The following is an 18,566-nucleotide window of genomic DNA, read 5'->3' as shown; positions in this document are numbered from 1 at the left end:
GGCATTATCCAATTGTTTCAACATGCTTACAGTGCTATCAGAGAAATGGTTATTATAAATTATGAGCAGATTTTAAAATAAAGTATTTTTGCTGTCAAGTTAAACACATCCAAAGAAAATGAGGGAGCATTTAAGATGTTATATTTTTCCTCAGTAATCATCTATTAAACATTTGAAGGTAGTTATTATAATGCAGATTAATTGCAAAACCTCATACTAAAGCATCCAAAGAAAAATACAAAAGCATTTTCCCATCCCCCCAGTTTCTCCCCATTACTGCTCCTCTTTAAAGTTGTGTACTATTCCATGGACAAAGGTGAACATTCCCTTTGGTATGTAAACAATGTCATCATGCTTTTCAATCCTATCCTTTTCAGATATCAACATGCATCTCTGGCAGGATTATTGAATAGGAGGTAGCAGGAATCCAAGTTGATTGGTTTCCTGTTCCACTGTCAGCCAAGGATTAAACCCGAGATACTTTAAGAGTGAGTGTGGTTGGAGGATGCTGATGAAGGAAGAAGTATTCTTTCGGTGCAAAGTACAACACAGCTTCACCCCCTCTCCAATTTAAGAAAGGTTACATAAAACATAAGATGGCGCTCAGCTGAGATCATCAAAAGCAGTCAAAAGGGAACCTTAACAGAAATCTTTCTTGCTCCCATTCTTTTACACTGTGGATACTGAACTGGGCTTGCAATTTTCTGTACCAATTAAACTGCTATTTTCTTCTTAAATGCAAGCTTTCCCTTCAACCTCTTTAAGAACAGAGCAAAATAAATGCCAGAAATAAAATCAAAAACTGCACTTCCAAGGGTGAAACACAAAAATGCAACACTTTCTATTTTTATTTTACTGCCAATTCTGTATTTTTATAATCAAATAACATAGCACCAGATTTACTTATTCAGATTAATATCCCATAAGTACCGCTAAATCCTGATAAGCCTATGAACTGTAATATTTAGTTACATATTTAAAAAAATAAATTGGAATGGTTTACGGAAACATTATTCCTACATATATGCATTTATCCAAAATCCATCAGCAGGTGAATTAGAAAAAAATACAGAACACTGATGATATATTTATAGACCTTTTACCTGCTCTCCACAATACTTATGTTCAGAATCTGGACCGTCAAAATTCTGTTACAACCGAGTTGGGAGGAGTGTGCGAATTATCAAGCCCCACTACTCCACAGGCCGTACCATAAATTTAAATGTTTAATTTTCTCACTAAAATGGCCAATTGTGTACCTATACTTCTAGTAACCAAAAGAAAAGAGACTCTGATCAGGCTTCTTTCAAAACACTCAATGATTAATTTATTATAAAACAAAACTCCTTTTAACCAAGTTTCAAGAACTGGTTGACAAAATATTGTAATCTGAAAGTGTAACTAACTAACCCTTTTAAACTTCCCCAGCACAGACATGGACACAGGCAAACAAAAGACACACAGGTAATCTCTGCGGAGTCGGGCAGATGGGAAAAGACTTTCTTAGAAAAAAATTAAAGTTCACAGAGGTTTGATGCTGTCAATCCAAAGTTCTCTCAGGTGAAGATGTGCCACTGGGCCCAGTAGATATCGGAAAGTTCACCAATGGTGCTTCAGCATGGAGGATAGTACAGCGGGACCAATTCTTCCTGTCTCAGCTAGCAAGTCCAAAATTATGGACACAAACTACATTCATATGAGGATTATCTGGCAACAGGTTGTGAACCACACACAGTTTCACAAAGAAGAGAGAGAAAGAGAGAGCGTGCTAGTCAGGGTAGCCTTCTGTTCTCAGCCATTCCCAAACAAGACTGAAAGCAAAACCACAGGTTCAAACTTAAGATTTGTCTCTCCTATTTGATTGCCCTTTTGTCTTCCAGCTTTTCGTTAATTAAATTTCTTTGCAGTTCAAAACAAACAACTCCTTTTCAAATACCATATAGCTCAGGTGATTTCTTGGAAGAGGTCTGCTTGTTAACAGTTCCAAGATGAACTTATGATCCTTTTAAAAATAACTCTCAGGCAGCCTCCAATGTCCAAATAATGCAATCTCCTTCCATATCTTAAAAAGAAAAATCCAGTTTAAAGAGATATGATTCGAACAATTCCAAAACTAAAATACCAAGTTTCTGCTAAAAAAAATTCTGATTTATGAGTCTCCCATATCAAATCTAAATGTATCAAAGCATTTCAAGGAATTAATTAGATTTGAAGTGCTGTGAATTTCATAGACAAACACAATAGGCATTCTGTACCAGCAACACTACAAATGTAATGAATAATCAATTGGTGTTTTAATTGTATTGGTTCAAGGAAAAATGTTGGCCAAGACAACTGAACAATTCATTGCTCTTTAAATATTGCCATGGGATCCTTGTCATATACCTGAACTGCCAGAACAGTTTAATAATACCTCTGACAGCATAGCATTCCCTTAATACCAGGTTCAAATTCTCAATCTCTTGACTCACCAAGAGCTGAATTCTAATCTCTTTTAATTTATGTGTAGTCTCAAGATGCTGTTCTACCTACTTCCTTCAGTGATATGAAACAACAAATATTTATTTCTCTTAGCCCTCTGGCATGCTTTCACAATGGCACACTGAAATTACAAAAAGCACCAGAAAAGAATGGGTTCGCACAAAGTGGCACATACTTAAGTTGCCACATCAATGACATAAGTTTTAAAATTAATCCAAAAAAATATTAAAAAATTGTTTTGAACAGTTTACAAGATCAGGAGATAGATACACAGGCACGGTGGGAGTCCAGGGAATTTGAGGAAAACCATTTGGCACATCTCAACACATCCATCCAGAAAGACTCGACATTTCCCCACAACCCCGCCAGTCACATTTTCATCTTACCAAGTTGATTCAATGGTCCCAGTGTTTTTGCAACAAATATTCCACATAGAAGCCTATTTCAACTGTGAGTAAAGAACTTGGGTCATCAACACTAAATTTGCAATTTACTATGCCCCCTTGTTCTGTGTCATGTTAAGTCTTTAGTTTTTTTTTCCTATACTGTTCATTACCTTAGCACTGCCTCAACACCTCAACATAATTCCTCCAACAAGTGCCAACTGTTTCCTACCTTTTAATCAAATTCTCTTAAATTTCCTGGTTCTACAAAGAATCCTTTAAGTTGGTCATTTTTTCAGAAATGTAACTGTTAAGACAAATCTGAGGTTAAATAGAAAGCACTTTTTTGTTCCTATGGAAGGTTCTATAAAGATTTGAACAGCTTGTAAAAACCAGCTCCTCCCCAAAGTCAGATAAGCTTGGGAGTGTTATGAACTGCAAGGAGGGCGGTGTGGAACTTCAAGACAAGCTGATGGAGTGGACAGATAGATGGCAGATGAAGTTCAATGCAGAGAAGTGTGAGGTGATGTCTTTTTGTAGAAAGAACATGGACAGATAATATAAAAGAAGGGGTGGAATTTTGGAGGGGGTGCAAGAGCAGAAAGACTTGGGATATGTGCATAGATTATTGAAGGTGGCAGGACAGGTGGAGGGGGCAGTTAATAAAGCATATAGTATCCTGGGCTTTAGGGGCATAGAGTACAAGAGCAGGGAGGTTTTGCTGAATTTATAAAAGACACTCATTAAACCTCAGCTGGAATATTGTATACAGTTCTGGGCACCATATTATAGGAAGGATGTGAACACATTGGAGAGAATGAAGAACAGCTTTACAAGAATGGTTCCAGGAATGAGAAACTTCAGCTATGAGGATAGATTGAAGAGGTTGGGACTTTTCTCCTTGGAGAGAAGGCAGGGGAGATTTGATAGATATGTTCAAATCATGAGGGGGCTAGACAGAGTAGATAGGGAGAAGCTGTTCCCACTCATAAAAGGATCAAGAACAAGAGGGCACAGAATTAAAGTAATTTGTAAAAGAAGCAAGTGTGACGAGGTAAAGAACTTATTCACACAACGAATGGTTCGGGTCTGGAATGCACTGCCTGGAAGTGTGGTGGAGGCAGGTTCAATCGAGGCATTCAAGAGGGCATTAGATGATTATTTGAATAGAAACAACATGCAAGGGTACGGGGAAAAGGCAGGGGAATGGCACTAGGTTTTAATGCCCATTTGGAGAGCCAGTGCAAACATGATGGGCCGAATGGCCTCCTTCTGTGCCACTAAGATTCTGTGATAAAGCCAGCAAATTTTATTTTCAACATGTGACACAGCAACTTGCATGTGTGGCATCTGAAATGTGGAGAGAGGACTTTTATATATAAAATTAGTATTGTATTCAATTGGTTATAACAAGTTTAATATTGCCACCATATTCAATGTCAACATCCATGCGACACACCAAAAATGAAAAATGTCATAGCAAACAGAGCAAAAGAATATAACTGTCCTTGAAATAATGTACTTTGTTTTGGTTAGGCAAATGTAATAAAACTCAGATCGTTTTATTTGGTATATACACAAGTTTAGCAAGCTTCAACTAGCATTTGTATTTAAGCAAGCATTCTTGCATCCTGAATGTAAATCTCTCCAATATTTATGTAAAGTTTGAAATAAAAACAAAAATGCTGAAAATGTTGTGAAGTATTTCCAGCATTTATGTTTTTATTTCAGATTCCCACTATCTGCTTTTGTATTTATGTAAGGTTTCCTTGTTTTATTTAAAGAATGTAATTCTTCGCCCAGTTATGGTATGCTATAATGTGCACCAGATCTCCAACACCAATTCCATAAAATCTTGTCTGAATTACCCTCTGAGGACAGTACTTTACAGCTACCAGGCCTCAGAGGGGAGCCCCGGATAACAACTCCTCATACTTCCTCAACCTGCAGCTGAGTCTAGTAATAGTAGAAACATAACCAGTGTCTCAGCATTCTCATGTTACTTCCAACAGGTGCTCAAGCAGAATGCTCATTAAATTCTTGGCAATTTGATCAAATAAATTTATCTTCTGCAGGTACAAATGTACATCTTGCTCTTCAGTTCACACACCTCTCTATTGAACACAAATTGTTTCATCCAACCAAATTGAGAAGTTTGGGGCTTACCTTTTGCTTATAGTTGCTGGACTCAGGCAAGGACTGGTTCAGTTTTTCTTTCTGTTCAGATAGATACTTCTGGTAAACACTCAGGAGTTCCTGGCATTTTTTATACTGCTGTTGCAAAGGTACAAAGTGGGTCAAAGGAAATAACAGAATACTGAGAAAAAAAATAAAGCACTCATTGCTATTTTAATAACATTACAAAGCAACTATTTCCCTCTCAAAACAGAAAAGAACCGTTCAAGAGGACAGAAGCTTTATTCAGCATAAAATTGCTTTACAATAATACAGCATTCAAACTTGGCAAGTAGACAAATTATGAATGCTTCAAGGAATTTTATAGACTTAGAAAATATAATTTCATCTATGCAGTGATGTCATGATGAGTTTAAAATGAAAATAAATTGCTAACTGACATGTAGAAGCTGTACTTAAGTTGCATTTTATTTTGCATTTGCTCAATGTGAATTCCACTAATAACACCAGTTAAACAATGAATGAACGAGGCTGCAAAACACGAATTTTGCCATTATGATTCACAAGTTGTTTAAATTTACTAGCACAACTTGTGTAGCGTTCGATTTATATATGGACACAGTTTTTAAAGTGAAACATTTGTTTGCATCAAGAGAAAAAAAGTCACCAAGTTTCGACAGAAGAATTCCTCAGGGTACAATAGCATGGTGGATATGTTGCGCATTTGAATTTAGTTAGTTAAATGAATCTGGAAGAAAAAGCAAAATGGTAACCATGATTGTCATAAAAACCCAACCGGTTCACTAATGTCCTTTAGGGAAGGAAGCCTACAGTCCTTTATAAGTATGGCCTACAAGTGATTGATTCCTAACTGCCATCTGAAATGGCTGACCAAATCACTCACCTGTAACAAACTGCTACAACAAATTGTGATAAGAATCAAACCAGATGGATCACAGCATCAATCTGGCATCGGATTTGGACACGAAAAGAGGCACACCTAGCCCAGTCACCCTGCAAAATGCTTATTAACATCTGGGGAGGCTTGTGCCAAAATTAGGAGGTTTGTCCCATATACCTGTCAAGCAAAAGCCTGACAGTCATACTAATGTTCAGCCAACATTCCAAACTCCTCCATCACAATCGCTAAGAATGTCTTGCCTAACCAGAGGACAAACCTACTAGAGGTGGTGTCACTATGGTATACAGAAGTGCGTGCCCGACAGTCCTCAACATCGACTCCAACTCCCATGGAGTCTCATGGCATCAGGTCAAACATGGGCAACAAAACATGATGCTGATTATCACCTATGCTCTCCATTAGTAGTATTATTGTCACTGGGCTAGTAATTCAGAGACCTAGGGTAATGCGCTGGGGATCCAGGTTCGAGTCTCACCACTGCAGATGGTGGAATTGGAACTCAATAAAAATCTTGAATTAAAAGTCTAATGATGACCATGAAACTAATGCTGATTGTTGTAAAAACCCATCTGATTCACTAATGTCCTTGAAGGAAGGGAAATCTGCTGTGCTTAACTGGGTCTGGCCTACTTGTGACTCTAGGCTCAGGTGATTGACTCATAACTACCCTCAAACCTCTATGAAGTCTACAAGGAATGAAACTGTACCAACCAGTCAACATTGACATGGCACCAAGGATAGTGCCAAAATTGGGAGAGTTGTCTCACAAACTAGTCAAGCAACAGCCTGACATAGTCATACTCGCAGAATCATACCTTACAAACATTGTCTCAGGCGCCACCATCACCATCCCTGGGTATGTCCTGTCCCACGAGCAGGACAGGCCCAGCACAGGTGGTGCGCTGTGGTATACACTCAGGGAGGAGTTGCCCTAGTAATCCTCACCACCGACTCCAGATCCCATGAAGGCTCATGGCATCAGGTCAAACATGGGCAAGGAAAACTCAGGGTTAAATTCAGAGTTCTTTTGTGCAGCCCTGGCAAATGGAATGCAGCTGACAAACTGAATGAAGACTTGGGAGTTTGGTGAGAGAGGGGTTTTAAGTGTTAATTCTGTTCTTAAATGTTCCTCTTAAAATCTAATCTAGTCTGTAATTAGCAGTAACTGGAAAGTATTAAGCATGCTAAATTCTTTGTCTTGCAGTTTAGACAGGGTAAACTCACTCCCAACTGTAGGAGCTGAGTAGTTAATTAGCTAACTTGTTGAATCTGGTTACTGTAGCCCCAGTTCAGTTTACTATAAATTCAGGGTTCTTTCGTACGTCTGACTAACTAAGTGAAGACTGGTAAGAGGAGAGTTCAGGGAAGGAGTTGTTTGTTTCCCTTTTCTATCTTTCTCACCCCATAGAAATTGATCCTTGCTCTGCCACAGGGAAAGGAGCTAGCTGTTTGGTGAGTATCTGGTAAGTGGGTAAGATCTATTGTTTCCCTAAGGTTTAAAATAGTACACAATTTGGTGGTAAAGTTAATAAAATATATAACAAAGCAAGATGCTTAATTAATATAATTAAGTAATTATTTAACGCATTAAGGATAGCAGGACAGGTGGTGTCAAGGTTGCAACATCTGGGAGCTCCTGGATAACACTGTGATCCAGGAAAAACCACATCTGAGGTGTCATGACTCAGTGGGGATAGTGAGCTGTAATATCAAGCTCCACTGTTCCCTGAGCTGTGATAATGTGAAGTTTGACCTAACCACCAGATTGCCCCAATTCTACCTGTTTAATTTAGGTTAACATGAGATAAGTCACAGGTTTGTAAACTTAAGTAAATAATGGTTGATTTAACAAATTGTCTCTAACTAATAGCAAAAGAAAGAAAGAAATATGAACTAAGTTCTAACTCTAACTTAAAACTCTACCCTTCTTAAACCACACCCCCACAATTTTGAGTGGGTGAGATAAAACAATTCAATAGCACCAATCCAGAGTACAGGATTAGATGGCTTGATTTTGATTGATGTCTTCCAAGTTCTTTGCTATTTGTTGATGGCATGAGGTGGTCTCCCAATACTTTCAGTCTGTGGTTCACTAGATCAAAAATTTGCTTTTCAATGCCTCTACTTGTCATTTTTTTCCCTCTTGACAGGGGCTTTCAGAGTAAGCAGGATACAGATGTGAGGAATAGCTAGCTACTATGGCAGAACTCCTAGAATTTTTTAAACACAGGAGAGAGTGGTATTAGGACTTCGCCTTTTTACAGGCTAGGAGCTGTTACCACCTGGTCAGGAGCCAATTAAAATGCTGCTTTCAGGCAGCTCCCCTTAGTCCAGGGCTTCTTTCTGGCACCATTCTATTCTTCTATGGCACACTTCCAGGATAGCAACATTGTGGATATTCCTCATCCTGTTCCAGTGAATGTCTTTTAATTGTAGCCATGGTAGCTTTTAAAGCCACAGTCCAAGAAAAATTTTAAAAAAAAGGTCCTTTACAGAAGTATGTGTTTATGACTTGAGCTTTGGCTCAGTCATTGAGCAAGAGGCTGAGCTTCAGACTCGGACATACCAGGGAGGGGAAAAATTGCCTGGATGCTTTATACCAGGATGCAGTCACACCTCTTAGGATAGGGTTTTCTGATTCGGACAGTGGCCAGGGACAGGTGGGTGTGACTGCAAGGGAGGCAGGTAAGGGGACCCAGAGAGGGCAGGAGTGAGTCTCTGCATTTGTCCAACAGGTTTTGGTTCTCAGCTTATTTGGATGAGTGGAGGCTGCAGGGTGGATGAACAAACTGATCATGGCACCATGGTATAGGAAACCATTCAAGTGGGGGGAGCAAAAAGGAATGTAGTGGTTGTAGGGGGCAGTATACTAAGGGGGACTGACACTGTTCTCTGTAGCAAAGGGTGAGTCCAGACTGCTTTGCCTGTGTGGGAAAAGTGGGAACTGTACTGTTGGGATGGTCTAAGCCTGAACAGTGCTGGGGCTGGTATCCTCTCAAGCTGCCTAACTAGGGAAGTAGAGGGTTTTAAACTGAATAGTGGGAGCAAGGGATCAAATCTGGGAAGATGTGATTAACCAGAATAGACACAAGGCAAAAAAGGCAGGTATTAACATGGGAATTGGTAAACAGACTGACAAGAAGGGACAGAGTACAAAGAGTAAATCGGCAGATGAGGCTAGATGCTACAATAATATTAAAAGGAGAAAACTATAGGCTCTGTATCTAAATGTATCTAAAAACAAAACACATGACCTGATAAAAGAAATAGAAATGTGTGGTCTGACAGCCATTAAAGAGACATGGCTACAGGATGACAGATTGGGACCTGAATATTGAAGGTATGTGACATTTAGAAAGGACAGGAAGTTAGGAAAAGGTGGAGGGTGATTCTGTTAACTAATGCTGGTATTAGTGCATTAGAGAGAGATGACCTAAGTTCAGGAAACCAGGATGTAGAAGTGGTTTGGATTGAGATGAGGATTGATAAGGCAAGTCATTTGTGGGAATGGTATACAGGCCCCCTAATTGTAGCTACACAGTAAGACAGTATAAAAGAAATTGGGAGCTTGCCAGAAAGGTACAGCAATAATCATGAGGGATTTCAAATGACATATAGACTGGAAAAATCAGATGGGCAAAAATGGGCTCTCATTCACAGAATGCTTTCCGGATAGTTTCTTATAACAGTGCGGTCTAGAGCCAACCTGAGCAGGCTATACAGATCAGGTAGTGTGCAATGAGACAGGATTAATTGATGGCACCCCTAGGTAACAACAATCATATGATTGAATTTACATTCATTTTGAGGGAGAAACTAATGAGTCCAAGACTTGTATTTCAAACTTAAATTGGGGAATTATGAGGGCATGAAAGCAGAGCTAGCTAAAGTGAACTGGCAAATTAGGTTATGGGATATGTCAATAGAAGTTCAGTGGCAGACATTTAAAAGGGATATTTCAGAACGCACAATATATAATTCCAATGAGAAAGGAAAAAGTCCAACAGGAGGGCCTACCATCTGTGGTTACTTTAAAGCTGAAGACCATATCAAACTTAAAGAAAAAAGCATCTAATTGCACAAAGACCAGGTCAGAAGGTTGCGAAGAGTGGCAAAAAGGTTAAGGCAGGAACCAGATTGAGAGAAAACTAGCTAGTGATATAAAGACTGGTAGTAAGAATTTCTATAGATACTTAAATAAAAATTAGAGCGTTGGTCCTATAGAGTGCATCTGGGGAATTGATGATGGAAATAAGGGAGATATTGGATCAATTAAACAGGTATTTTGCTTCAGTCTTCACTGTGGAGGACACAAGTAACATCTTGGAAATAGCTGTAAATCAGGTAATGGAAGGGATGGAGGAACTTGGGGGAAAATTACAATCATCAAGGAAGTGGTATTGAGCAAATTGCTGGGTCTGTGGGCTGACAAATCTCCAGGTCTGGTTGGCCTTAACCCTAAGGTCTTGAAAGAAGTGGCAAGTGAGATAGTTGATGCACTAGTTTTAATTTTCCAAAATTCCCTAGGTTTAGCCAAGATTCCATTAGATTGGAAAATAGCAAATATAACTCCCCTATTCAAAAAGGGAGGGAGACAGATGGAAACTATAAGCCAGTTAACCTAACATCTGTCATGAGGGAAAAAGTTTGAAGTTGTTAAATATGTTAGAGCAGGGCACTTATCAGGCAGAGTCAACATGGTTTTGTAAAAAGGAAATATTTTTAACCAATTTATTGGTGTTCTTTGCCTGTAGCACATGACTCCTTCAATGGAGAAAGGATGAATGGACTGTACTTGGATTTCCAGAAGGCATTTGATAAAGTGCCACACCAAAGGTTATTGCAGAAAATAAAAGCTCATGGTGTAGGGGGTAACATATTGGCATGGATAAAAGATAGGCTAACAGGAAGCAGAAAGTTGGCATAAATGGATCATTTTGTTGGTTGGCAGGATGTGATGAGTGGTATGCCACAGGAACCAGTGCCAGGGCCCCCAACTTTATATAAATGATTTGGATGAAGGGACTGTAGGAAAGGTTGCTAAATTTTTTGACAACACAAAGATAGGTAGTAAAGTAAATTCTGAAGAGAATGTAAGGAGGCCACAAAGTGATATAGGTTGAGTGGGCAAAGATCTGGAAATGGAGTATAAAGTGAAATTATTCATTTTGGCAAGAATAAAGATTATCGAAATGGTGATACATTGCAGATCTCAGATTCAGAAGGATGTGGGTGTCTTAGTGCATGAATAACAAAAGGTTAGAATGCAGGTCCAGCAGGCAATTAGGAAAGCTAATAGAATGTTATCATTTATTGTGAGGGGAATTGATTACAAAAGTAGGGAGGTTATGCTTAAGTGTAAAGGGCATTGGTGAGACCACATTTGAAGTATTATTTACAGTACTGGTCTCCTTTAAAGTTGTAAATGTATTAGCAGTTCAGAGGAGGTTTACTAGAAGGAATGGGCAGGTTGTCTTACGAGGGAAGGCTTGACAGGTTAGGCTTGTATCCACTAGAATTTAGAGTAAGAGGCAACTTAATTGAAACCTTTAAGATCCTGCATGGTCTTAACAGGGTGGATGTGGAAGGGATGTTTCCTCTTGTGGGAGAATCTAGAGCTAAGGGTCACTGTTTTCAAAATAAGGGGTTGCTCATTTAAGACGGAGACGAGAAGAATGTTTTTCTCCGAGGGTTGAGTCTTTGGCACTCTTCCTCAAAAGTGAAAGCGTCTTTGAATATTTTTAAGGCAGACCTAGATAGACTCTTGATTTAACAAGGCAATGAAAGGTTATTGGATAGTCAGGAATGTGAGGTTGAGGTTACATTCAGATCAGCCATGATCTTATTGAGTGGCAGAGCAAGTTCAAGGGGCCAAGTGGCAATCTCCTGCTCCTAATTCTTATGTTCCTGCTGACTGCCACGTACAAGCCCCCCCTCAATTGATCATCCAGTACTCCTCCATGTTGAACAGCATTTGGAAGAAGTGCTTGAGGGTGGCAAGGGTGCAGAATGTACTCTGGGTGGGGGTAGCACCATTACTGACTGAGCTGGCCAAGTCCTAAAGGATATAACTGCTATACTGAATCTACAGCAGATGGTGAGGGAACCAACTAGAAGGGAAAATAGCCTTGATCTCATCCTCACCAACTGCCTGCTGCAAATGCATCTGTCCATGACAGCATCACTGAGTGACCACCACACAGTCCTTGTGGAGATGACATCCCATCTTCACATTTGAGGATACCCTTCACCATGCTGTGTCGTATGACCATGCTAAGCAGGATAGAATTTAAAAAGATCTAGTAATTCGAGACTGGGCATCCATTAGATGCTGTGGGCCATCAGCTGCAGCAGAATTGTACTTAACCACAAACTGCAAGCTCATGGCCTGCATCCTCCCCACTCTACCCACAAGCCAGGATATCAACCCTGCCAGGAGCAGCACCAGGTATACCTAAAAATAATTTGTCAACCTGGTGGAGCTACAACTCAGGATCTAAGTGCCAAGCAGCTTTCAATAGGCAGGGCTAAGCAATCCCCAAAACCAACAGATTAGATCTAAACTCTGCAGTCCTGTCACATCCAGTTGTGAATGATGGTGGACAATTAAACAACTCATGGGAAGAGGCTCAACAAATATCCACATCCTCAATGAAGGGGTTGCCAGCACATCAGTGCAAAGATAAGGCTGAAGCATTTGCAACAATCTTCAGCCAGAAGTGCTGCGTGGATGATCCATCTCCACCTCCTCTGGAGGTCCCCAGCATCATAGTCTTCAGCCAATTTGATTCACTCCAGGTGATAAAGAAATGGCTGAAGGCACTGGATACTGCAAAGGCTATGGGGCCTGACAATATTCTGGCAATAGTATTGAAGATTTGGGAACCAGGACTTGCCCCACTGCACCCCTAGCCAAGTTGTTCAGTACAACTACAACACTGGCATCTACCTAGCAATGTGGAAAATTGCCCCTTCATACACTGTCCACAAGAACAAATCCAACCCAGTCAATTACCACCCCATCAGTCTTCTTTCAATCATCAGTAAAGTGATAGAAGGGGTCATCAACACCGCCATCAACTGGAACTTCACCAAGACTCCTTCGACAGCACCTACCAAACCCACAACCACTAACATCTAGAAAGACGAGGGCAGCAGACTGGTGGGAATACCACCATCTTGAAGTTCCCCTCCAAGTCACTCACCATCCTGACTTGGAAATATATCGCCATTCCTTTATTGTCGATGGCTCAAAATCATGGAACTCCCTAACAGCATTGTGGGTGTATCTACACCATGAACTGCAGCAGCTCAAGAAAGCAGCTCACTGCCACCTTCAAGGGAAACTAGGTATGGGCAATAAATGCTCGCCCAGCCAGTGAAGCCCACAGCCTGTGAAGAACAAGTTTTTTAAAACTTGCTTAGAAATAACCTCACTGACAATCGGTTTGGGTTCTGCCAGAATCACTCAGCTCCTCACCTCATTACAGCCTAGGTTCAGACATGGACAAAAGAGCTGAACTCCCAAGGTGAGATGAGAGTAACTGCCCTTGACATCGAGGCAGCATTTGACCGAGTGTGGCATCAAGGAGCCCTGGTAAAACTGGGGTCGATGGGAATTGGGGGTAGGTGGGGGAAGAAACTCTGCTGGTTGGTGTCATACCTAGCACAAAAAAGCACATGGCTGTAGTTGGAGGTCAATCATCTCAGTTCCAGGACATCACTGCAGGAGTTCCTCAGGGTAGTGTCCTTGCCCACACTGGTGCACACTACTGCCACTGTCAGTGGTGGTGGAGGGAGTGAATGTTTGTGATGGGGTGCCAATCAAGCAGGTTTATTTTTCCTGGATGGTGTGAAGCTTCTTGTGGTATTAGAGCTACACTCATCCAGGCAAGTGGAAAGTATTCCATCACACTCCTGACTTGTGCCTTGTAGATGGTGGACAGGCTTTGGAGAGTCAGGAGGGGAGTTACTCGCCACAGAAATCCCAGCCTTTTAACTGCTCTTGTAACCAGTGTTTATGGCAGTTCAGCTTTTGGTGAATGGTAACCCTCAGGATCTTGATAGTGGGGGAATTCAGTAATGACTATGCCATTGAATGTCTTGATGGTTGGATTCTCTCGTTGGAGATGGTCATTGCCTGGCACTTGTGTGGCTTGAATGTTACTTGCCACTTATCAGGCCAAGCCTGAACGTTGCCCAGGTCTTACTACATATGGGCATGGACTACTCCTGTATCTGGGGAGTCACATGAATGTTGTACAATTAACAACAAACATCCCCACTTCTGACCTCGTGATGGAGGGAAGAGCATTGATGAAGCAGCTGAAGATGGTTGCACCTAGGACACAGACTCCTGCAGTGATGTCCTGGGACTGAGATGATTGACCTCCAACAATCTCAGCCATGTCCTTTTTTGTGCTAGGTATGACTCCAACCAGCAAACTTTCTCCCCCGCCCCCCCCCCAATTCCCATTGACTCCAGTTTTACCAGGGCTTCTTGATGTCACACTTTGTCAAATAATGCCTTGATGTCAAGTGCAGTCACGTTCACCTCAGCCCTGGAGTCCAGTTCTTTTGTCCATGTTTGGATTAAGGCTATAATGAGGTCAGGAGCTGACAGGCCCAGGAGGAACCGAAAAGGAGCGTCAGCAAGCAGGTTATTGCTGAGTAAGTGCTGTTTGATAGCACCATCTGACACCATCCATCACTTAGCTGATGGGGAGCTAATAGGCCAGGTTAGATTTGTCCTGCTTTTTGTGGACGGCATGCAATGCCTGGGCAATTTTCCACATTGCCAGTTTCACTGTACTGGAACAGCTTGGCTAAGGGTGCAGCTAGTTCTCAAGCACAGTCTTCAGTACTATTGCCAGAATGTTGTCAAGGTCCATGGCCTTTGGTGGTATCCAGTGCTTTCGGTCATTTCTTTATCACATGGAGTGAATCAAATTGGCTGAAGGCTGGCATCTGTGATGCCAGCCATCTCAGGAGGATGCCAAGATGGATCATCCACTTGGCACTCTGGCTGGAGATGGCTGCAAATGCTTCAGCCTTTTGCAGAGGATGGGGATATTTGTGGAGCCTCCTCACAGTTCACTGTTTAATTGTCCTCCACCAATCACATTGTGGCAGGATTGCAGAACTTAGATCTGATCTGGTTGTGCAATTGCTTTGCTTAGCTCTGTCACATTGTTTCGTTGTTTGGCATGCAAGTACTCTTGCATGTGTTGTACTCTTAGGACTGGGGTTGATTTCCCAGCTTAATGACAATGGTAGGATGGGGTAAAAACTAAACCATGAGATTAGATTGTGGTTGTATACAATTCTGTTGCTGCAGATGGCCTACTGTGCCTCATGGCTGCTCAGTCTTGAATTGCTAGATCCTTTCTAAATCTAACCCATTTAGCATGGTGGTGGTTATCCACAATTTCAAGACAGGACTTCATCTCCACAAGGTCTTTGCAGTGGACATTCCTGTCAATATTGTCATGAATAGATGCATCTGCGATTTAAGTAGATTGGCGAGGACAAGGTCAAGTAAATTTCTCCTGCTTGTTGGATCCCTCACCACCTGCCACAGCCTCAGTCTAGCAGCTATATCCTTTAGGACTTGGCCTGCTTGATTAGTAGTGGTCCCATTGAGCCACTCTTGGTGCTGGACGTTGAAGTCCCCCAACCAGAGTTCTGTGCCCTTGCCATCCTCTGTGCTCCTTCCAACTGCTGTTCAACATGGAGTACTGATTCGTGAGCTGAGGAGGGAAGTAGGTGTTAATCAGCAGGAGGTTTCCTTGCCCATCTTTGGCCTGATGCCATGAGACTTCATGTGGTCCAGAATCTATGCTGAGAAATCCCAGGGCAACTCCTTCCCAACTGTGCACACCACTGTTGCCAGCTCTCATGGCCCTATCTTGTTGGTGGGATAGGGCATACCTAGGGATGGTGATAGTAGTGTCTGGATATTGTCTTTACGGAACAACTAAGTATGACTATTGTCAGGCTGTTGCTTGGCTAATCTATGGAACAGCCCTCCCAAATTTACCACAAGCCCCCAGATATTAGTAAGGAGGACTTTGTAAGCTCAACAGGGCTAGGTTTGCCATTGTCATTCCTGGTGCTGAGGTCAATGCTGGGTGATCCATCCAGTTTCATTCCTTTCTGCAGACTCTGGTTTGATACAATGGAGTAGTTTGCTAGGCCATTTCAGTGGGCATTTAAGAATCAACCACATTGTGGTTCTGGAGTCACATGTAGGCCAGAACAGGTAAGGACAGCAAATATCCTTCCCTAATGGGCCACCAGTGAACCAGATGGGTTTTTTCAACAATCCACAATGGTTTTTAATTCTATTTAACAGAATTAAAATTCCATCAGCTACCATTTGAACCCTATGTCCCCAAAGTATTCCTCTGGATTATTAGACTAGTGAAATTACCATTATGCCACCATCTCTTCCTGCCTCCAGTCAAGCTGCTATAACACTGGCATCTACCCAGAAGTGGAACATTACCTAGTTATGTCCTGGTCACAAAACAGGACAAATCTAATCAGGACTATTATTGTCCTGTCAGTCTACTTGCAATCACCAGCAAAGTGATGGAAGCTGCCATAACACTGCTATCAAGCAGCACTTGGTTACCAATGTTCAACTGAGTTAAGCCAGGACAAGTCAGCTTCAAACGTCCATTACAACCTTGATCCAAACAAAGACAAGAATTTTAGAAGTTAGGTGAGAGTTAATGCCTTTGACATCAAAGCAGCATTTGGATGACTGTGGTGTCAAGAAGGTCTAGTAAAATTGAAGTCAGTGGGAAGCAAATGGGGAAGCTCTTCACTTTGAGTCATACCTAGCAGAGGAAGATGGCTGTGATTGTTGGAAAACAATCATCTCAAACTCAGGACATCACTGCAGGAGTTCTTCAGGACAGTGTCCTAGAGTCAACACTGCAGGAGTTCTTCAGGGCAGTGTCCTAGAGTCAACCATGTTTAGTTGTTTCATCAATGACCTTCCCTCCATCTTAAGGTCAGAAGTGGGGATGTTTGCTGATGAACACATTTTTCAGTTCCATTCATGATTCCTCAAAGCAGCTATCCATGACTTCATGCAGCAAAACCTGCACAGAATGCAGATTTAAGCTGATAATTGGCAAGTGACATTTGTAGTGCACAAATGCCAGGCAATGATCACCTAACAACACAGTAACTACCTTCCCTTTGTCACTTAATAAGATCATCAAATGCACCACCATTAATGCTCTGGAGCATCACCACTGACCAGAAATTAACTGGACCAGCCACATGAATACAGGTCAGAGGCTGGGTTTTCTGTGGTGAGTGACTCATCTCCTAACTCACCAAAGCTGGCCACCATCGGAGAGGCACAAGTCAGGAGTGTGATGGAATATTCTTCACTTGCCTGGATAGGTGTAGCTCCTACACATTCAAGCAGCTTGACACCATCCAGGGCAATGCACTCCACTTGATCTGCTACTTTAAACATTCACTGCTTCCACCTCTGTGCACAATGGCAAATGTGCACCATCTATAAGATACCCTGCAGAAATTCTCTAAAGTTTGTTTGGCAGACCCCTTCAAACCCACCAAATATGTTACCTAGAAGGATAAAGGCAACAGGTGCATGATAAGTTACACATCATCTTGATTTGGAAATGTATTGCTTGCTGACCTTCATCACTGGGTCAAAATCTTGGAACTCCCTACTTTACAGTGCCATGGAGTACCTGCACAGTACAGACTGCAGCAGCTTGAGAAAGCCACTCACTACCATCACCTTTTCAAGGACAATTAGGGATAGGCAATTTAAGCTGGTTTTGCCAGAAACATCCCACAAATGAATAAATTAAAAAATGCAAGAATTATGGCAGTTCCAGACAGCTATACAGTTTACTTGACCTGTAGTATTGCAGATGGGGGATTTCAATAACTGGTGAATGGTCCGGTTATGTTTCAGGGTTTTAAAATATGTTTCTGCATTTGTTTTTTCCCAAATAAACAGAAAAATAAGTCACATTTATATGGCACCTTACATATCTTCATGATATCCCAAAGCATTACACACTAATAAATTAATTTTGAAATACGGTCACTGTTGCTATGTCGGCAAAGCCTGCAACCAATTTACAAAGATGATAAATGAGCAGTAAATCTGTTATGATGCTCAATTGAGGAAGGAATATTGGCACAGATGCAAGGAGAACTACTTGCTCTTCAAATAATGCAATGTCATATAATGGTCACGGGATACAATTCAGAATTGCAAATGGTCCTTTGAAACAGGGGCATCACATTGCTGTTATCAGATTGTTCATGAAGCCATTATGCAAAGATCTCTACAGTAAAAGAGTGATGTTCTGTCACAGTTGCTGTCTTTCAAAAGAGACATTTAACCAATACAGCAATGCAGTTGCTCCATCATTGCACTATACTTTGTACTATGGGTGTGATGGAGTTGTTATAAACATTTCTACTGTACTGTCTGAAGAAAAGTAAGGAACTCTCCCAGCGTTCTGGCCAAACTTCTTTCCTCAACACACCCATCTTCAGCTGCTTCATCAATGACCTTCCCTCCATCATATGGTCAGAAGTGGGGATGCTCGCTGATGATTGCAACCATGCTCAGCACTATT

General features: G+C 41.3%; 1 protein-coding gene across 3 annotated transcripts in view; it reads right to left on the bottom strand.

Moving 5' to 3' along the window:
- The window catches only part of kiaa1328 (KIAA1328 ortholog), a 262,954-nt gene that overhangs the window by 173,524 nt on the left and 70,864 nt on the right, over positions 1-18,566 (bottom strand). For all 3 annotated transcript variants that reach the window (XM_041173529.1, XM_041173614.1, XM_041173697.1), the window contains one exon: positions 5,031-5,149. In XM_041173529.1, coding sequence (XP_041029463.1) covers positions 5,031-5,149 — 119 coding nt within the window. The remainder of the gene's footprint in view (positions 1-5,030; positions 5,150-18,566) is intronic.

This window comes from Carcharodon carcharias, chromosome 1 (genome assembly GCF_017639515.1).
Source record: "Carcharodon carcharias isolate sCarCar2 chromosome 1, sCarCar2.pri, whole genome shotgun sequence".
Classification (NCBI taxonomy): Eukaryota; Metazoa; Chordata; class Chondrichthyes; order Lamniformes; family Lamnidae; genus Carcharodon; species Carcharodon carcharias.
The sequence above is the reverse complement of the archived record's forward strand: the minus strand, read 5'-3'. Positions and strand labels throughout refer to the sequence as shown.